The sequence below is a fragment of the Hypanus sabinus genome, chromosome 22 (assembly GCF_030144855.1).
Source record: "Hypanus sabinus isolate sHypSab1 chromosome 22, sHypSab1.hap1, whole genome shotgun sequence".
In the NCBI taxonomy this organism is placed as follows: domain Eukaryota; kingdom Metazoa; phylum Chordata; class Chondrichthyes; order Myliobatiformes; family Dasyatidae; genus Hypanus; species Hypanus sabinus.
In genome coordinates, this window is record NC_082727.1 from 52,886,857 (window position 1) to 52,909,455 (window position 22,599).

Below are 22,599 nucleotides of genomic sequence, written 5' to 3' on the forward strand. Positions count from 1 at the left end.
TTTGGAATGCTTCTATTGTGTACATGATTTGCGTTTATTTTCTCCTTCTCTGCACGTCAGCCACAGCCATCCATAGCGATGAATTCAACAAATTTACCACCCTCTGGCTAAAGAAATTCCTCCTCATCTCTGTTCTAAAGAGTCACCCTTTTATTCTCAGCCTGTACCCTCCGGTCCTACAGTCTCCCACTGCACTACTCTCCATGCTCACTCTGTCGAGACCTTTCAATATTCAGTAGGTTTCAATGTGATCCTCCTCATTCTTTGAAACTCCAGCGAGTACAGGCCCAAAGCCATAAAATGCTCCTTGCACATTAATCTTTTCATTCCTGGGAACATTCTCATAAACCTCCTGTGTACCCTCTCTAATGTCAGCACATAAAGAGAAGAGTTCAGATAACACAACGGCTTGCATTCAGGTGTAAAAGATGTGATAGTGTTTTTATGGTAATAACTAGACAACACATTGATAATTTATATATACGATATTTTCAGAGTGATACTAAGTTGTAAAGTTTTGTGTTGAACAGGAATAATGCTGGCAGTCTTTGGTTGGATTTGTAATTGGGTTTGTATCGACACAAATCCCTCTAGCTGGATCCCTCTAACTGCAAAAAAAAATTGGATAGGTATATGAACAAGAAAGGAATGGAGGGTTATGGACCGAGTGCAGTTCGGTGGGACTAGGTGTGAGTAAGCGTTCAGCACGGGAAGGGCCGAGATGGCCTGTTTCCGTGCTGTAATTGTTATATGGTTATTTGGATATATGGATGTGCTGAGTGTATCTTTGATCAGATGTGAGTAACCATATATGGGAATGCCAATTCCTCTACATCAGGAGTTCCTAATCCCACTTGGTTTATAAGACACAAGACATAAGTCCACAAACCCACTTGGTTTATGGTAGGGGTCCATGGCATAAAAAAGTTCGGTAAATCATGATCTATATTCATTGTTGCTATTTCTGCCACCATGAAGTCTTGAAGCCATGAACCCCCACCTCTGCCTCTGTATCAAAATAGTCTCTTCTCTGTAAAAACACATAATAATTTAAAAAAAAATGTGTTTTATGAAACAGTGTCAATTAATCTTGTAATCTAATCCAAAATGTAACTGAATTCATCCATCCTGTTTCATAATGTCTTGCAATGATTTCTCTCTCTGGTTTAACAGGGCCTCTGAACTTAGAGCTGAGAGAATCCATGGCCACCTTTAGCTGTGTTACTGTTTTTTCTGCTGGTTTGTCTATAGTGCCTTGCAGCTATTGCCCCAACTCAGATCACGTTACTGTCATCGCTGATTGCTGAGCGTGAAGTCAGGAGAAAATAATAGCTTGTTGGACAGATGGTATTTGGATGGTGGAATCGATGGCCTTGTGACCATGTTTGCAGATGATACAGAGCGAGGTGGAGGGGCAGGTAGTGTTGAGGAAGCAGGGAGTCTGCAGAAGGACTTAATGTGGGAGCGTAGTTAAAGGGCCAGATGAAGAATAGCGTAGGGAGGTGTATGTTCATGTACTTTGGTAGAGGCAATAAAGATGACTGTTTTCAAAGTGGGGAGAAAATTCAAAAATCTGAGACGCAAAGGGAGTTTGGAGTTCTCGTATAGGATTCCTGAAGGTTAACTTCCAGGTTGAATCGGTGGTAAAGAAGATAGATACAATGTTAGCATTCATTTCGAGAGCTTGTGAGGATTGTTTGATGGCTCTGGGCCATTACTTGCTGGAGTTTAGAAGAATGGGGGGGGGGGATCTCATTGATATCTATTGAATATTGAAAGGCCTAAATAGAGTTGTTATGAAGAGGATGTTTCCTATATTGCGAGAATCTATGACCAGAGGGCACAGTCTCAGAATAGAGGGGTGTCAATTTAGGAGAGCGATAAGGTTGAATTTCTTTAACCAGATGGTAGTGAATTTGTGGAATGAATTGCCACAGACAGCTGTGGAGTCCAATTCACTGGGTATTTTGAAAGCAGATGTTGATAATTACTTGATTAGTAAGGGGTTCAAATGTAACAGTGAGAAGGCAGGAGAATGGGGTTGAAAGGGACCATAAATCAGCCCTTATGGAATAACGGAGCAGATTTGATGGGTTGAGTGGCCTAATTCTGCTCCTATGTCTTATGATATGGATGATCTTTCATTGCACTCCTGAGTTATAGCACTAATCTTTAATGGATGTAAATGAAGGAAAGGAAATGTATTAACATCCGTACCTTGTGTGATTCTGGGATATCCCAGGAGAATGACTTCTGAAGTATGGTTACCATGGTAATCCATGTAGGTCACTTTGAATAAAATAAACAGGAAGAGTTCTTCCTGTTGTCATTTCCTCAACAAGTTCAAACTCATATTAATAGCAGGAGATACTGATAAAGTGATGTGCAGCCTGTCGGAGGAAACTTGTGTGGATATGGAATCTAAGCAAGAATCTGGTGGCTGTAAAGACCTGTTTCTGCATAGTGGATGTTATCAGTTAGAATTTCCCTTGTATAATCTAGAATTAATTTGTGATACACTTTGCATATTTTATTATATTGTAGGGGACCTTTTGGCCCGTTGTACTTATGTCAGCTCTTGCAGCATTCTCGTTCTCCTTCTTGTATTTCTGTAACTTATTCTAGATTCATTTATGATCAAAGAATTTATAAATTATACAACCCTGAGACTTGCTTGCTCATAGATAGCCACAAAGCAAGAAACCTGAAAGAACCCAATTAAAGGAAAAAAAAGAATAAAAATAAAAAAAACGCAAGAGAAGGATAAAAAATACAAATCATACAAACAATTGAAGCAAACAGCATTCCAAACCAAAAATGAATCCTTTGATCCAAGCCCCAGAGCAGCCCGGAGTAGGCCCAAAGCCTTGCTTCTCAGTTCATCATATTAGTGGGCACGGAGCAAAAGCAACTGGGGCAATTTTCATAGCATCAGAGCCAGGGAGATGACCGCCATGGAGAACGAGCAAAATCCGTTCTTGTCCCGACCAACACGCTGTCTTTTCAATCTGTCTGGGCCGGCATTTAAATTGACTCAAGAATGGAACAGTGAAAGGGTCCGGTGCCCTGGTGAGAGGAGTGGCCATCGCGGAGAGGTATCGTATTAACTACCATTCACCGATCAACTCCACAACAATTCTTTTACCATTCACCTATTTAGGGGTGACTTACAGTGGCCACTTAACCTACCAACCAGGGTCTCCTATGGATAAATGTGGAGCTTCCATGGAGACCCACCCAGTCACAGAGAGAATGTGAGAACACACGGACAGCACTGGAATTCAGGATTGAACCTGGGTGGCTTGAGCTGCAGGTCAGCTACACTGCACCACAATGCCCACCCATACAAGAATGACTTCCATCTCAAATTTGATTGTGAAATGTGATCTTCCCCCTTTGGTGTCTATGTGTTACACGTTCAGCTCTTCAACCCTGATTTTCTTTGCAAAGGGTTGACATACTGCTGGAGATTGTGCAGATATGTATAGTGACAGCAAATATTGTCCAGGGTTCAATCTGCAGTATGTGAATAGCGTGGACTACTCGTAACAAAGCAATCCTTGAATGGAGGCCTGAAACCTGTTTCTGGTTTATGTAAAGAAAACCAAATTGACCTAATCTGCTGGAGGGAAATCTCAACCACAGGCCTATTTGTAGGTAGCTCCTCTTAAGACTCAGGACTCACTCCACCAGTTTCAGGAACAGTTATTACCCCTCAACCATCGGGCTCTGAAACCAAAGGGGATAACTTCACTCAACTTCACGCCACATCTCTGAAATGTTCCCACAACTTATGGACTCATTTTCATTGACTCTTCATCTCCTGTTCTTGATATATATATATTGCTTTTGTATTTATTATTTTTTTTTCTTTTGTGTTTGCATGTTTTGTTGTCATTTGCACACTGGTTGTCCTCCCTATTGGGTGCGGTCTTTCATTGATTCTATTACGATTACTGGATGTTTTGAGAATTCCTGCTAGAAAGCAAATCTCAGGGTTGTATATTGTGACATACATGACCTTTGATAATAAATTTGATTTGAACTTTGAACTTTAAGTATTTTATATGGTGTTTACTCAAATTGCCATCCCTATGAATCCATATCCCACCAACAAATTCTCGTGACTAAATCTTTCCCCTTCCAACACCTGATATTGCTGATCATCCTTTAATGAAGTTGCTCTATTTCACTACCCGGAGTCCCTGGGAGTGGGAGAGGATGAGGAACGAAGGAAGCTACCTTAACTTGCCAAACTTATAAAACTGAGGAGATAAATAGCAAAGAGTTATAATGAAGGGAAAGGAAAAAGTGTGAAATAATAGGAAAGAAGAAAATACCAAATAAATTGGGAATCAACTTGTGATGAGATACTCAAAGTAGAAGTTCATTGCAATCTAAAAGCTCTTCCTTGTACACTTGTTCGTTATTTGCTTTAAAATCAAAAGGTAGAATCTACTTGCTGTACCAGCATGATATTTTTCTGAATTTCTTATTCTTTAATATATTTTTGATCATGCCTAAAAAAAAATCCAGAGATCTTAATTCTCGAGTTTCATCCTTTATGACATTAAGCATATTTCAGTTTATTATCTAGTTAAAGGTGTATAAAAGATGTTTGTGCTCTTGAAAGACAAGTGGGTATATCACTGCAGTTGGTAGCTTTCTTGTTTCTGGGATATAGCAAAGTCTGAAGAGCTCCCACAGGTTAAATGTTACTTTGAGAACTTGTAGATCATATTTTCCTGAAAACAGTTACAGTGCAAAGCTGTCTTACAACTGGATGATCACAGGCTTTTGAATTCTCAATATGAAGTCGTTGACTAAGAACAACAAAGAGCTGAACAAAGGCAGCAAAAATGTAATACATTCTGCTTTGTGGTATCTGATCTTTTATTCTTAAGAGTGTTTTCACTAATGGGGCACACTATGTAGTTTTAATGTATTATCAAATAGTAAAGTGCTTCAAGCTGGCTTTTTTATCTGAAATTTGAAAGATATTTGACTTTAATTAGTGTTTAAGCATGGTTTTTTATAAACTACCATACATTCATAAATAGAATTATTATGAATGTGTCAGATTCAAAAATATAATGGAATATAGAACGTAAACAGTCATTTGCTTAATACATGTAAAATCAAATTAAGTAAAGCACTTTTCCAGGTGGTGGAAAAATAGTCTAATGGAAATACGATAATGTAAACAGCTAACATTCCATTCACAGAACCACAAAAGCTGTTCTGAATTATTTCTGTGTACATTTGCTAAGGTAGCTGATCATAAACGATTATTCTGCATTGAATTATCATGAAAGAAAGAAATAGTCCTAGGGCAATTCTTGTTATTGTTCAGTTTTAAAAGGATTGGGTTAATCCTAATTCTATTAGCAGTCTGTTAATTCAATTAGGATTACCTGGATCTTCAGTGCAAACATGTTAAGCACATTTATATAGTTAAGGTGTCCAAGACATTTGCACAGTACTGTAGTAATTTTATGTATTCACTGTACTGCTGCTGTTGCAAGAAAAAAATCATGACATATGTGAGTAATGATAAACTTGATTCTGATATGTATTCTGATATCTGATATCTCTATTGTGAACTGAGAGTGGGAAGGGGGCAGGGAGAGGGGCATCATGGTTGGGGGAGAGGGGAGGGAGCAGGAAGCACCAGAGATACATTCTGTAATGATCAGTGAAGCAATTGTTCAGAATCAAGTGACTTTGCCTGTTGTTCAAGGTGTGCCTGCACCTGTGCGACCACACCCCCTCACCCCAACATTTCTTTTCTTCCACCTGTTCCACGCACCTCTTACGAGGGTCCACTCTCACCATACCCAAGATTCTTTGCTCCTGGCAGATTTACAACTTTGCTCTCTGCTCCACAATCTGCAGTGCTGTCCATCACAGACATTTTTGATTTGTGGCATTAAATGAAGAGAATAAAAATGTGACCCTGCTCCTCAGTAATGTTGAAGAAGGTTGTAAAATATGGGTCCCTCTTTGATATTAGATCTAGGTGACCCTCCTTTACATAGAAAGGCATCAAATGTTGGCAGAATAGGAGGTGATCATAATTAGGTCCCAGAGGATGAAACAAACTGATAGATGGATGCAACAGACTTTACATTGAAGAGATAACGAAGCTTAGGTGATGTCTTTTCCCTCCTACTCACTTTCTTATTCAGTGATACTGACACTAATTATAGTGGAATTGTACTGGGGTAACTCATGGATTGGTACTGAGCCAAGTTCCCTCTAATTTTTTTTTACAGCTGCCCGAACCATCCATTGCTCTGAGCAGGAGATTTTTACAAGGCCTAAAAACTGCAAAACACTTTAAATGTTGAGAAAATTCCACCTGTGCTGCAACAATCTGTGCGGATTGGTAATAATATCTCTTCCTCTCTGGCGATTCCCACTTGCAGGGGTGTGTGCTTAGCCCACAGTTCTACTTCCTTTATACCCACGACTGTGTGGTTAGGCATAGCTCAAATGCCATCTATAAATTTGCTGATGATATAACCGTGATTGGTAGCATTTCAGATGGAGATGAGGGAGTGCACAGAGTCAAGGTATGCCAGCTAGTTGAATCGTGTCACAGCAACAACCTGGCACTCAACATCAGTAAGACGAAAGAGCTGATTCTGGACTTCAGCAAGGGTAAGATGAGGGAACACACACCCGTTCTCATAGAGGGATCAGAAGTGAAGAGAATGAGTAATTTCAAGTTCCTGGGTGTCAAGATCTCTGCGGATCTATAAAGAAGGTAAGGCAGCAACAATATTTCATTAGACATTTGAATAGATTTGGTTTGTCACCTAAAACACTTGAAAACTTCTATAGATGTACTGTGGAGAGCATTCTGACAGGCTTCATCACTGTCTGGTATGGGGGGGAGGGTGGCTACTGTACAGGACTGAAAGAAACTACAGTAAGTTGTAAAATTAGTCAATTCCATCTTGGGTACTAGCCTCCATAGTGTCCAAGACATCTTCAAGGAGCATTGTCTCAGAAAGGCGACATCTATTACTAAGGATTCCCATCACTCATGGCATGCCCTCTTCTCATTGTTAGCATCAGGATGAAAGTGCAGAAGTCTGAAGGCACACATTCAGCGATTTAGGAACAGCACCTTCCCTTCAGCCACCTGATTCCTAAATGGACATTGAACCCATGAACACTACTTCACTTCTTTATATTATTTCTGTTTTGCACTATTTTTAATCTAACTGATATACGTATATTTACTTACTGTAATTGATTTACTTAATTTCATTTTTTCTTTCTATGTTACCATGTTTTGCATTGCACTGCTGCTGCTAAGTTCACAAAAGTTCACCACACATACCGTGAATACAAACCTGATGCTGATTCTGACAAAGGCTATGTGGATGGGAGCATTTCAGCTACCGTGCGGTTGGCCGTGCATCTGTGCAGCTTGGATGGAACAGTGATACTGAAGCACTCTGTCACCATCGTTCAGTTTAATATCAATTAAAGGATTAATTAGATCTGGGCTCTAACCTGGCGTCCACGGACTCCTCGGTTAATGGTCAAGGTCTGTTCCATAAAAAACGTCGGGAACCTCTGAGTTAGTAGTTCTCTGTGCTGCTGAGTAGACGCTTGGGGTAGGCATATCTGAAATTTTGTAACAACTTTGAAGTACATAATTCCCATATCTTCCCAATTCTAAATAGGAATCAAGTAGCAAACAGAAAGTAATTTATACTTTTCAGAGTTTCACCACTGTACTCGATTCTGTAATACTGTAGTCCATTAAATATCCTCACCTTCAAACTCCATACTTGGTATAATGATTGTGACACAATATATTTTGTGATAAGAAATGTTGGACTGGAGAGACTAAATTCGAACAATAAAATTTATTATTTTTCAGAGACTAATTTGACATAATCAAAGATGATGATTAAGTACTTCTCCCAACAATACAAAATGTACAAACAGGATTACATACAGTTTAGAGCATTTCTGATGCAAATAATGTATCAAATGATCATGGGTGTGGTGAAATTCTAATCAAAAAGAGTGTGTACTGTAATGACACCCTCTCTTGTATACAATTTTTCTAGATGTAAATTTTGGATTAACTTTGAAATTAACAGGAATAGAAAGTATTGGGTTAGCTACCTGTCAGGCATCACCTTAGAAGTGAAAGTCAAGCAGGTTAGCAGATACCATATCACCAGCATTTTAGCCTGGTGAATTCACAAAGTGTCTTAATAATGACTAAGGCCTTCAGTGTTTAGCAATATGTAGTATAGCAAAAGACCTTTGACAAAGAATGCTTATCAATTAGAATCAGAACCAGAAGGCATAAATGTAGGAAACACTCATTGTAGCCGGCTTCTGTCCATGATACGATAGTAAAGATTAGTAACATGACATAGGAATGCATAACTCTTCAAATTTTACAGTATTCTTGTACTGTATACCATACAATAGCATATATTGTTTGCTTTTGTTCTCAAAGAAATGGCTTCTGATTTTTATGATCAGGCACCTGCTTGTAATTTGAGTTGCCTATTGTAAACTGGAAACTAGATAGCCAATAATTTTAAATAGTTCTAGCAAAGGTTGAACATAATACTCTTCTTGGGGTACCCTCACATGATAAAATGAAATGAAATCAGACACAGTGAGTAACATGTGGAACTTTTTATACCTATACAAACATTTTCATATCTTTGTGGTTTATAATTTATAACTATTTACTTGATGGTTATATAGTTTGGAAAACAGTTCTCATTCCAGAGTGCATAATTTTTATATACCTCCTACTTTTTAATTATCGTCTTGATATTAATTATCTTGATTAGAATCAGAATCACTGGCATAGAGTATGTCATGAAATTTGTTGAATTTGTGCCAGCAGCACAAAGCAATACATAACAGAGAAAAAAACAGTGAATTACAGTAGGATATAACAGTTACAATAAATAAGTAGTGCAACAATAGAAAAATAAGTATGTAGTGAGATAATGTTCACAGGTTCAATGTCCATTCAGCAGTTGGATGTCCGAGAGGAAGAAGCTGTTCCTGAATCATTGAGTGCGTGCCTTCAGGCTTCTGTTCCTCCTTCCTGATGGTAGCTATGAGAGAAGGACACATCCTGGATAATGGGGGTCCATAATGATGGATGCCGCTTTTTTGAGGCCTCGCTCCTTGAAAATCTCTTAGATACAACTCTACAGATTACTTTAATCCTGTGCAGTAGCCCAGTATTGTGCAGTACTAAAATTTCAAGTCTAACATGTTAATTATGTAGCAAGATAATTGGTGGGTGGTATGATCCACAGAAATCAAGCACATGTTGATGTACTGTAGATTGATTGTAAGGAGCAATAGAAATCCTTATACACTGAGTCAGCATCAAGAGCAAAATCCTTCAGTTCCTTATATCAAACCATAAAGAGCACTGGAGTGTTATGCCTTTCAGTTATTAGAGAAGATTGTCCAGTTAGGTATTCAAGTTTATTGTCATTTGGTTCTGGCCCTGTACTCACTGGAATTCAGAAGAATGAGGCGGGATCTCATTGAAACCCATCAAATGTTGAAAGGCCTCAATCAAGAGGATGTTTCCTATGGTGGGGGAGTCTAAGACCGGAGGACACAGCCTCAGAGTAGAGTGACATCCATTTAGAATGGAGACGAGGAGGAATTTCTTTAACTAGAGAGTGTTGAATCTGAGCAATTCATCGTCACAGGCGACTGTGAAGGCCAAGTCATTCGGTATATTTAAGGCAGAGCTTACTAGATCCTTTATTAGTCAACGTGTGAAGGGATATGGGGAGCAGACAGAGATTTGGGCTAAGAGCAAAATGGATCAGCAATGATGAAATGGTGGAGCTGACTCGATGGGCTGAATGGCCTTATTCTGCTCCTCCTCCAATTCTGCTCCTATATCTTATGGTCTTATTGGTAAGTATGGTGAGGTGCAGGCACGTAAATACAAACCACACATAGAATATACGTTCTGCAAGACATTTAAGAGAGAAAAAGTATACCGTGAGCGGAACAAAAAACACTAGAGCACGAAAAAAACCCAGAGACACAGAGACAAGCCTATGGTAGTGCTTAAGGTGGTGATGAATTATCAACAGTTTGTATAGTGCATCTAGATCAAACTTGGCATCCTTGCAAACACCTGAGGAGGTGTTGAATCTTACCACTTTACCACTTGTCTGCCCTGTGGCTAATTTAAGATGGTTTTTGCAAGATGTGATCTTTCAATCTTAAACAGGTCTTGAGTGTTTGCTAAAGTAAATTCTCACCCCATCTATCCATTGCTAACTCATGGCTGACACATAATACTTTGATGTTACTAAATGTCACTAACTGAACAGGTGGATCACATTGATGCAAATACGAAGAAAGCATCCCAGCATTAGGGGTTTGACAAGATTTTATTTATCACGAAAAATTCTTACAAATTTCTATAGATGTATGGTGGAGAGCTCCATACCAGACTGGTTAGATGACAGCTTGGTATGGAGCTTTGAAGGCACAGGATAGCAAAAGAGAACTGAGATTCTGCCATCTCCATCACAGGCACAATCCTCACCACTGAGGACATCTTCATCGGCCTTCACCTCAAGAAGGTGGTATCCATCACTAAGAACTTGCACTGTCCAGGACGTACCCTTACCACTACCAGGAAAGAGGCTGATGTTCCTCTCCACAGCTGGTGGTACATTGGACAGCAACCTTGCCCTTTCTTTAGCATTGGTTTTTTTAATGAGGTCGCAATGTTCGCTCGACGCTCAACGCAGTACAGATGGAAAGCGTGCAAGGAGCCGGCTGAGTTTGAACCTGTGGCCGCTGACATTGAAGTCCAGTGCAGATGCCACAACACCACTGGCTGGCAAAAGGGAAGAGGGAAAGAGCATGAAGATGCACATTCAGTGATTCAGGAACAGTTTTTTCCCCTCCGCCATCATTATTCTTTTCTTTCCACACTATTTATTTTTATAGTTTATAGATTTTTTTTGTCGTCATGCCAGAAATGAACAAGTTTCACATCATCTGTTATTGATAATAAATTTGATTCTGATTCTATTTCCCTTTCTTTGCCAGCTTTTTTTTCACATACCGTGATGGAGTTAGTTAATAATTTGCTGTTTGGTTACTTCTCTAGAGAGTTGGCAGTTGTGAATTGCTCTGGCAAACACTTTGGCATTTTATGGACTGACAAAAGACCACACAAGAAATGCATCTGCCTGCAATGGGAGTATGTGACTTGTGCAAACCTCACACAAGGCAAGAATGGAGAAAGGGTACTGCTGAACCTTGTATCTGGAAAGAGGAATCAGCAATTGATATTAAGTTAATGTTGCTGAGAGTAAGAGGTGGGGGGTGGGATACAGCAAGGCTCCCCTCCCCAACCATTTCATTCATTATGTGCAATGTCATGTGACGTGGGCAATTACAGTCTTGGAAGTGGTCGTCTATTGCTTTCTTCTGGGCAGCGTCTTTACAAGACAGGTGACCCCAGCCATTATCCCCTGTCGTCAGTGGTCACATGACCAGGACTTGATATGCACCAGCTGCTCATATGACCAACCATCACCTGCTCCCTTGGCTTCACATGACCCTGATTGGGTCGTGGGTGGGGCTATGTTGTTTCTATACCTTGTCCAAGTGAGACCTGCAGGCTATTGGAGGGAAGGTGGTCCTTACACCTCCTTTGGTAGAGACATATCTCCACTCCAACCACATGCCTCAAAATGGCACTCATACTGATGTGATGATATTGAGTGTCCCTATTCAAGAATGCTAAACTTAATTCAAGACTTTAAGCCTATTGAGTGTGAATGTCTACAAGTAGCCTCATTTTAGGGAGATTTTACTGTATCAACCTACACTTCAAGAACTAGTTTACTTTGCTGCTTCAGTCTCTTCCTGAGGGGGTCTAGCAGACTATAATCACTACTTCAAGTGGTGGGTCCTCCTTCCCAGCCAAAGAGGAATTAATGCCAGCTGAGAAAGTGGATTATACCCAATTCATTATTAAGTAAAGCATGTTTAATTCTGAGGAGTAATTCTCTACGGAGATTTATGACTTACACAGGATTTCCAAACATAGGCACAATTTTTACAGTCTCGAAAGACATAGCAATGGGTTCAAAGTTCACACAAAAATTCATTATCAAAGTACATATGTTACCATATAGAACTCTGAGATTAATTTTCTTGTGGGCATATCCATAAATCTTCAGAATAATAGCCAAATTGGAATCAATCAGAGTGCAGAAGGCAATAAACTATGCAAATTCAAAAAGATGTCAAAACAATAAATAAATAAATAAGCAGTAAGTATCAAGAACATGAGATGAAGAGTCCTTGAAAGTGAGTCCATTGGTTGTGGGAACAATTCAATGATGAGGCAAGTGAAGCTGAGTCAGGTTATCCCCTTTGGTTCAAGAGCCTGATCGTTGAGGGGTAGAGGATTTTTAAATTCTTTGGAAAAAAAAATGCTAGGTAATTTGCTACGTGTTAAAATGACCATATTATGAGATTAGCAATAGGCCTTTTGGGCCTGGAAAGTAAGTATCCATCACAATGTGTTCTAGTGTGTTTGGTACGCTCTGTTAAATGCAAGGATTTTTTAAAATACTTTTCGCTTTAAGACAACATTGTGCCCTTAGACTCGCCCATATAATGCATCTGGGTGTGCTGCTAATTATTGTTGTTTATTCTGTAGTTGGAATGGAATTATTACCAACCATGGAAGATAACACTTTGGAACATATCATTTTCCAAGAATGTGACTGGATTAGTTTTTTCTTTAGATGAGAGTAGATCTCAAACTATCTGGAATCAATTTCTGTCTTGTTTTTCAGAACTTGATGTTCTGCAAAGCCTTAATGAAAATGCAGATCGCATTATGCCTTGAATTTTGTTTTCTGTCTGTTAATTTAAGCTAAGCATAAAAATCCCAAACCTGGATCCAGGATTTGCTTCCAGAAGTTAAATTATGCTGTTGCATGTTTAAAACACAATGTACACAATAAATATCATGGAAACTCTGTGCCAAGGGCATCTCCTTTCCCAGTACCTTCTGCTGTCGGGCATATGTTCAAATGGTTTCCTGGCTCCCAACAAATGTAATATCTTCATGCTTAATGAGTAGCCAATCACATGAAAAGAATGTTCATTAACAGGAGGCCAGTAGGCAATTTGCGCTTATTTATTTAATCTTTTGCATAATCTGATGACTTGAGCTTGGCTGTCTTTTGCTTGATGAACTTGTCTTCAGTGTGTAGAGTACCGGAAACTGTAGAAACTTGAGATTTGCCCCTCAACTTCATGCTAGTTCACCATCAGAGCGCAAATAGAAATACCCTATGATCTTGCAAATTTAAGAGCAACATATTTACTTGTGAGTCTTGAATCTTTGCAGTTACAGCGGGAAGTAGCGGAGCAGTTATTTTAACACTGGTATAGCACCAGTAACCCAGGTTCAGTTCTGCTGCTCTCTGTGAGGAGTTTCTACATTCTCCCTGTGATTGTGCGTATTCCAAGCATGTGCGTGTTAGTAGGCTAATTGGTCACATGGATGTAATTGGGTAGTGCATCACAGGCTTGTTGGGCTGGAAAGACCTATTACCGTGCTGAACCTCTAAATAAAATTATAAAGCAAAATGAATTGCTGCAGTCCCACATGTAATGTTAGGTTAATTCATGATGGATTTGAGCTACTGTACAATGAACTGAATGTGTGCTGGGATATTTACATATAATTAAGATAGAAATCAAAATATGAATAATTTTTTTAGATAAAAGATATATTGAAATATTAGTGACAGAGGAAATAATATGCATGCCTAAAATTGGTTTCTTGGGCTGTAAAGACAGTAGTGATGGTTTAGTGGACCAATGACATGTCAAGAAGAACATCTTAACTTTAAATAAGTTTTTTGAAGCATCTTAGGGACAGATTAGTTCCAAAATAGCTGAAATTCATATCAGTAAAATCAGATTTGGTTTGATTGTGATGGAGATGGCGACAAGATAGTTCTTCTGGCAAAAGTGCACTGAATCAATAAACAAAATTCCGGAGTTAAAGTTGGGCTACGTATAGATTGCTTCGAGCATCACTCAGGTAATGTATTGCTTGCACCATCAGCTGCCATGCGCAATCCAACTCTTCTCAGCCAAAGGAGCAAAAGCAACATTTTCATTTGATGCTGGTAACGTGGAAATGAGTTTGCTGCGTGCACCCCTGTGTGGGATTGCAGAACAACAATCAAATGAAAAGACTTCCTCATGAGTTAAAATGCATTGGATAAAAATATCAGTAATCCAAGACAATTTTTAATGCCACACTAAATCAGAATCAGATTCTCCATCTCTTAATATCCATGAGTCTTGTTTTACTTACATTTAGAAAGCTGTCTGTATCATTTTGCTGTAAAAAAAAATGATGTAACAGGGGAAGTAAATACTTCCTTGCATTTTTACTTTCTTGACATTAATTTCCACTATTTAGAGTTGCTTCTCCTGGAGTGAAAAATACTCAGAGTGTGTATATGCTTGCTGTATTATGAACTTGCAAACTTTATTTTGTTTTGATTTGTTGTGACTTTTGCCTTGCACGACATTTCTTTTACCGGACATTTGAAGTGGTTGAATGAGAGATCTCTGTCTATTTGCTTGTTTGCTTTTATCTCTTCTCTTGCACTTCGGTATAAATTTTAAATTAGGAATATGGAAATATAAAACAGGTCCTCTGTCTCTTTGAGCACTTCTCTGCATGCAGCTGCAGTGGGAATCATCAAATATTCTGGTTTAGAACTACTACAGCTGAGATCCGGTCAGAATCATGAGTACTTCAGTAAGATTTAGTTGTTTTAAGATGTTTAAAGCATCTATTGATATTCAAAGTGATGGATCCTGGATTGTAGACTCAGGTTGCAAGTGCAGTTTCCCTTTAAGAAAACAGATGCACAGAAGATGAGCCGATGTACAGGTGTGATTGAAATACAGAGAACTGAGACCACCACCCGCCCCCACTCTCTACTCTTGACTATCCTGCTGGTGAATGTACAGTCTAGAAAATAAAACTGAAAACCTCAGGGCAAGATTGTAGTACCAGAGGGACATCAGGGACTGTTGCACACTTTGCTTCATCGAAACATGGCTCACTTTCACAATTTCGGATGCAATGTTGCAGCCTGATGACTTCGCCATTCTCCACAAAGACAGGACAGTTCAGTCTTTTAAAGGTAGAGGAGCTGGAGTATGCTTTACGATTAATAGATGTGGTGGTTTGGACTCGGTCCTGCTCACCTGACTGGAACATCTATTGGTCAAGTGTCATCCATTTTATTTGCTGAGGATGTTTTCCACTATCAACCAGGTAGTGTTGTATATTCCACCTGTGGCCAAAGTCAGGCAGGTACTGGATGAGCTGAGCACTGTGATGAGCAGTAACAAAACAGCCCTCCCTATTATTGTGGGGGATTTCAACCAGGCCAGCTTGAAGAAATCTGAACAATTACTAACAACATATTACCTGTGGAAGTAGAGAGAAAACACACTTGACCACTGTTATACTGCTAAGAATGCTTACCTTGCCCACACTTTGGAAAGTCCAATCTACTGGCTGTATTTCTACTCTTGGTGTATAGGCAACAACTAGACTGTAGCGAGGTCCAGAAAGGTATGGTCAAATGAGGCGGAGGAGCACTTAAGACATTCAGGGATTCACCTTCAAATCTGAATGAATATGCCACAGTTGTCACTGTCAAGTGGTGTCACAGCAGCGACCTTGCATTCGACATCAGTAAGACCAAGGAATTGATAGTGGATTTCAGGAAGGGGAAGTTGAGGGAACACACACCAGTTCTCCTTGAGGGATCAGCAAGGAAAATGTGAGCAGTTTCAAGTTGCTCGTTGTCAACATCTTTGAGAATCCCTCCTGGGCCCATCATATTGATGTAATTACAAAGAAGGCACAATGGCAGTTATATTTCATTAGGAGTTTGAGGAAACTTGACATGTCGACAAAGACTCATGCAAACTTTTACAGATGTTCCATGGGGAGCATTCTAACTGGTTGCATTACCATCTGGTGTGGAGGGGCCACTGCATAGGATAGGAGAAAGTTGCCGAAAGTTGTAAACTCAACCAGCTCAATCATGGGCACTAGCCTCCCCAGCAACAAGGAAACCTCCAAAAGGCAATGCCTCAAAAATGTAGCATCCATTAGTAAGGATCCCCATCACCCAGGTCATGCCCTCTTTTCTGCAATCAAGGAGGAGGTACAGGAGGTACAAACAATGAATAATGAACTCATGAACACTACTGATTACTTTTTCCTCTCTTTCTGCAGTACTTATTTAATTTAATTTTGTAATATATACTTTCTATTGCAATTTATAGCTTTTTAGTATTATTGCAATGTGCTGCTGCAAAACAACAATTTTCATGCCATATGCCAGTGATAATAAACCTGATTTCTTTAGTTCTAAACAATTATCAGCTTTCTTAAAGACATTCAGTGATTTGGCCTCCGTAGCACATTGTGGTAGAACATTCCACAGGTTCATTACCTTCACAGTGGAGAAATTTCTCCTCATCTCAGTCTCCTCATCCTGTAACTTTGACCTCTAGTCCACAAATACCAGGCCATAGAAACATCTTCACCACATGCAGAATGTCTAGGCCTGTTGGAATTTTGTTTCGATTAAGTATTAATGAATCCAAAGCCAGTTGACAATATGTCAGCCCTCGCACCCAGGAATCAGAGACCCTTTACTGCACTCCTTCTGTGGGAAGTCTGTCCTTCCTTAGATTAGAATTGGTTGGCTTGTCCACAAGGATAGCTAATTCAAGATGCAATTTGTGTGTAACAAATTTAAATTTAAATAAGGCTATTAGATTCCCTGCATTATTGCCCACTATAACTGGTGGTCTGGGGCATACTGATTTTTCATTAAAGGCACTAAGATCACTGATGGTCCCTGAGATAATTAGAGGTTATTTCGAGATATGCCCTTCTCCCTCTTCCTCTCAGTCAAGGCTTATCCTCCCACAAAACATGCTTTTAATGTACGTACCATTTTGTTGTCTGATTCATAGAAACATAGAAAGCCTACAGCATGATACAGGCCCTTCGGCCCACAGTTGCACCGAACATGTCCCTACCTTAGAAATTACTAGGCGTACCCATTGCCTTCTTTCTCTAAGCTCCATGTACCTCTCCAAAAGTCTCTTAAAAGACCCTATCGTATCCGCTTCCACCACCATTGCCGGCAGCCCATTCCACGTACTCACCACTCTCTGAGTAAAAAACTTAACCCTGACATTTCCTCTGTGCCTACCCCCCCCACCCCCAGCACCTTAACCCTGTATCCTCTCGTGGCAACCATTTCAGCCCTGGGAAAAAACCTCTGGCTATCCACACGATCAATGCCTCACTGAGGGAACTGTAAACATCTTTTGTCAACTAGTGGGTGAGTCAATAGAGCATAGAGTCAGAGCATTTGGAATCAATGGTTAAACTCAGCTATGACATAAAATAACCCAACCACAATGTCTCCAGTTTCTTAATTGGTTTCAGTAATTTGCTCCCTGAATAGCAATTAACTTTTGAATAAACTCCAGTCAATGTTTGCTTAACTTCAGTTCAATGTAGGCCTGTACTTCAGAAACACAGTGACACACTTTGCAAATAGTACACATAGCAAATGTTACAATGCTCTTGTTCTCTTGATGCAAGCTGTGCTTGAACTGTAGCACACCACTCAAAGTTTGTGTACAATTTGTAAGTTTGGAAGAAGTTGGCTGCCCAGCAATGGTAAGCCCAAAGCTGCAGGACAACTCGCTAGCATAGCAGTTAACATAATGCTTTACAGTACCAGTGACCCGGGTTCAATTCCCGCCACTGTCTGGAAAGAGTTTTTACGTTCTCTCTGTGACCATATGAGTTTCCTCCCACAGTCAAAAGACATACCTGTTGGTAGGCTAACTGGTCATTGTAAATTGTCCGTGATTAGACTAGGATTAAATTGGGGGTTGCCGGGTGGCATGGCTTGAATGAGCCATGCTGTATTCCACGCTGTATTTCAATAAATAAATAAGTAAGAAAATAAACCTGCAGTTTCTTTATTAGCCAGTGGATGATATTTTCATGACTATGTTTGATGTCAAAGTGTAAGAATGTAAAAAGGATGCCCCGCCATAGAATCAGAATTAGAATCTGAATAAGGTTTAGTATCACTGATACTTGTCATGAAATTCATTGATTTGTGAAAGCAATACAGTGTAAAAGATAAAAAATATTCTGGGTTACAATAAGAACTATGAAAATTAATGAATAGTGCATAAGAGAGCAAAATAGTGAGGTAATATTGATGGGTTCATGGACTGTTCAGAAATTCAATGGTGGAGGGTAAGAGGCAGGGTAAGAAGCAGTTCCTAAAACATTGAGTGCACATCTTCAGGCTTCTGTACCTCCACCTCCCTGATGAAAGGAAGGAATGTCTAGGGTGGTGAGGGTCCTTCATGACGGATGCCACCTTTTTGAGGTTTTGCCTTTTGAAGATGTCCTTGATGGTGAGAAGGTTAGGTCAGACCTTTTTCCAATCCTGTGCATTGGTTTCTCCATACCAGACAGTGATGCAACCAGTGAGAATGTTCGCCATGGTATGTCTGTAGAAATTTGCTAGAGTCTTTGGCGATATATCAAATCTCCTCATACTCCTAATGAAATATGGCTGCTGACAGGCCTTCTTCACAGTTACATCAATATTTTGGGCCCAGGCAGGATAGATCTTCAAAGATGTTGACACCCAGGAAATTGAAACTGCTCACTGCTGATCTCTTGATGAGGACTAGTGTGTGTTCCTTCAACTTCCCTTCCTGAAGTCCACAATCAATTCCTTGGTCTTACTGACATTGTACAAGGTTGTTGGAGACACCAATTAACCAGCCAATCTATCTCACTCCTGCATACCTCCTCATCACCATCTGAGATTCAACTGTGACATTGGGGAAGTTATATTGTAGATGGTGTCTGAGCTGTGCCTAGCCACAAAGCTCAACACAGTGCTGGACTAAAGCCTCACTTAATTTCCCGACCCAAGTTTTCTCCTCACAACCGGCAATCCCAGTCTCCCTCACCTTGTTCCACTTGGTCCCTCAGTTGACCTTCCTATTGACCCTCTGAACACCCGAGGTTTGTGCTAGAATACCGGGTGAGGCTTTTTTAGTAATCTTTCCTCTCCTGATCCTGATTCCACCCTATCCTGCTTTTGTCGAGGTCCCTGATGTAGCATGTGTCTGTATGAAAGAGTGCAGCCTATTCCTTCAACAGCTACTGATGCTTATAGGAGCAGGTGCTTAGCCAAAAGCGTCTGTAGCTTGCTGTCTAATGGCTACATCACACAGTTATTAAGGCTCACCACAGTTTCTAAGTAGTTAAATTTCTTCACTCAGTAGCTAGTTTATCGGGTACCTCTTGTATCTAATAATGATGTAAACTGAGTATACATTTGTGGTCATCTGTTTGTAGCCCACCCACTTTGTACTTTGAAAGAGATACTGTTCTCCTCACCACTATTGTAACATGTGGTTATTTGAGTTACTGTTGCTTTCCAGTGAGCTTGAAGCAGTCTGACCTCTCTGATTAACAAGGTGTTTTCACTCACAGAACTACTGCACACTGGTTACATACCATTCTCTGCAAACTCCAGGGACTGTTGTGTGTGAAAATCCCAGTAGATCAGCAGCTTCTGTGATACTCAAACCACCCCATCTGGCATTAACAATCATTCCACAGTCCAAGGCACTTAGATCACATCTCTTCCCCATTCTGCTGTTTACACGGTACAATAATGGAACCACTTGTGTGTGGCGTGTGGCCAAGTGGATAAGGTGTTGGTCTAGTGATCTGAGGGTTGTTAGTGCGAGCCTTGGCTGATGCAGCATCTTGTGTCCTTGAGCAAGACACTTAACCACACATTGCTCTGCAATTACACCGGTGCCAAGCTGTATGGGGCGTAATGCCCTTCCCTTGGACAATATCGGTGATGTGGAGAGGGGGACTTGCAGCTTGGGCAACTACAGGTCTTCCATACAACCTTGCCCAGGTTTAGTCATCATCGAAAGTCGATGGACAGCTGAAGAAGAAGAATAGAACCTCTTGAGCATGTCTGTGTGTTTTTATGCATTGAGTTGTTGGCAAATGATTGGATGATTAGGTATTTGAATTATCATACCTAATGAAATAGCCATTGAGTATATTTTCATTAAACCTCCATGCATCCTCTGAAATTTTTGCAAGAATCAGCATGTGATGTAGTGTGTGTGGTGGGGGGGGGGCATAAAACAAATTCAGTGCTATTAACATAGGAGCTAAATGCATCTTAAATTTTGTATTTAAATATATCAGCAAAAACTGTCCTCTGCAATATACAGTTATTTTTTCATGCAGAAGGCAGCAAAGAAAACATATGATTACAGGTTATTATCAATTGTGGCAATTATAATTTTTAATAAAAGATAGTCAAATGTGACAAAAATAACCTTCTCTGGCACAGTTTATGTAAATTGATATTGTATACTTTTATAGAAATTATATCGGTAATTGCCAGCTGAAATGAAATGCCAGAGCATTGTTGAATGCCTTTAGCATTAGTAATAATATTCCTCAGTCTTAGCATAATTAATACAGTGAATACTTTCTTGTATAAATTTTTGGTGCTGAAAGGTGTTGCTGTGAACAACACCTCTGGATGTGTATGTGAAGAGCACGTATAGGATGCTATTTTATATTAACTGCTGGTTTTCTCTTTATTCTACAGGTAGATTTTAAAGATAGATTATCTCCACTGCCTGACATCAGGAAAGTGTTCACATGGCTTAGGAAAAAGGTTGTGCCAATCTACATTTAAACTGAGGCCATTTCAATGGTAAGATGCCAACATTAATCAGCCAAGGACCTCAACTGGAGATGTAGTTATTTACTAGCCTGATACCATGAACCTATGCTTGGCCATGTAAAATGCATTCAAGACCCAATTGTACAGAAAATAAGTTTGTTTCATTTACTTTTAACAAGGACTTTCAGAAACCACCTCGACTATTTTATGAAGCTGAGCAGCAACCAATGAATTTGCTTGCAACACTGGAGGTCAAAGCAGAACGCAGGTTTAAATGGAGTGGATATCTTTTTGCGTGGAAAGCAAAACTGGGCACCCTATTTGTGGGTGTAATAATACTATGCCTAGTAATGGCATCTTATATTTTAACCAGAAGCCAACAGAGACTACTGCTCACTCCATCCCCATTCCAATACAGTACCAGCACAAATAATAACTTCCTAGAACTGGACTCGACAGAGTTTGAAGATGACACCGATGACCTTTCTTCACCACGAAATTGGTTTGGAAGTAGTAATTATTTAAAATCTGAACTCATTATTAAAACCCACAATTCCAAACTTCAACTCACGCCAAGAAGACTGCCAGAGTGGGATGATCTTATCAAAGAAGAACCACATGTAAGTTGGAATTAAATTTTTTATATGTAAAATCAGTTTATCAATAACATGTCAACATGCATTATATTACTATTTTTGTAACCTTTAGATTTTTAACATTTAAAGTATAGTGAGTGCAACAATTTTAATGACCCTATTTACATGATTTAGGAATCTATCTCAGGGCTGTGATCTGACTGATACCGTATATGCCACGTTTACAAGTTGGACCATGTAGCAGACTAGTTGGAAACTGAATAGAATGTTACTTAGCAATAAACATTATTTGCTCCAGACATTGAAATACCTTTTTCACTGCTGTGTCAACCACTGCCATTAGACACTGAAGCCAGATATATTCTCTGTATGTCAAATCTCATTATGTGCTGAATGCCACCATTCATTGGTGCTGAAAAAGATTTAATTGGTAATGATCATCGCTTTCCCATTTTGCACAGTTTGAAATTGGAGCATTACGTTTTGAGTATTAATACAATAGTTAGTTAGCTACCTCGATGTTCAGTGATGTGTGGTATAAAACAAGATTGAAACTTTAGTATTCGATGTCTCGCGGTATTAGTTAACCTTGCCCATCAACAGATGTAGGATTTTACAGTGTTTTGAAAGGATACAAAAAGTGTATAATGTTCTCAATTTACATAACTACTTGAAATAAGAACTCGGGATTCGTGATTCCAATTACACCCACTTAAATGTTCTGAAATCAAGATGCATATAAGTAAATTATAGCACCTTTCAAAAATGATCAAAACCTCAATACATGTGCTCCTCTGGCCAATGTCATCTACTACACAGTTGCATGACGTCCACTGGAGTATTCGTTCACTCCAAGTTGCACTTATTAAGAGTAAGAATGTACAAAATTAGAAAATGATCTATCTCTGGTACTTGGTATCTGTTAACTACAGAATGATCATATGACATTGGAACAGAATTAGGCCATTCAATACATCAAGTCTGCGCTGCTGTTCAATCATGGCTTATTTGTTTTACAATGTTCAAAGGTTCATTTGTTATGTACGAGGGGTGATTGATATGTTCGTGGCCTAAGGTAGAAGGAGTCAATTTTA

The 22,599-nt window shown here is 39.5% G+C and overlaps 1 protein-coding gene across 3 annotated transcripts in view; it reads left to right on the forward strand.

The window, feature by feature from the left end:
- The window catches only part of chst15 (carbohydrate (N-acetylgalactosamine 4-sulfate 6-O) sulfotransferase 15), a 79,658-nt gene that overhangs the window by 22,985 nt on the left and 34,074 nt on the right, over positions 1 to 22,599 (forward strand). For 2 of the 3 annotated variants that reach the window (XM_059947750.1, XM_059947749.1), the window contains exon 2: positions 20,832 to 21,529. In XM_059947750.1, the coding sequence (XP_059803733.1) occupies positions 21,032 to 21,529 (498 nt within the window). In that variant the 5' untranslated portion in view covers positions 20,832 to 21,031. The remainder of the gene's footprint in view (positions 1 to 20,831; positions 21,530 to 22,599) is intronic. The other variant, XM_059947751.1, reaches the window with a different exon arrangement.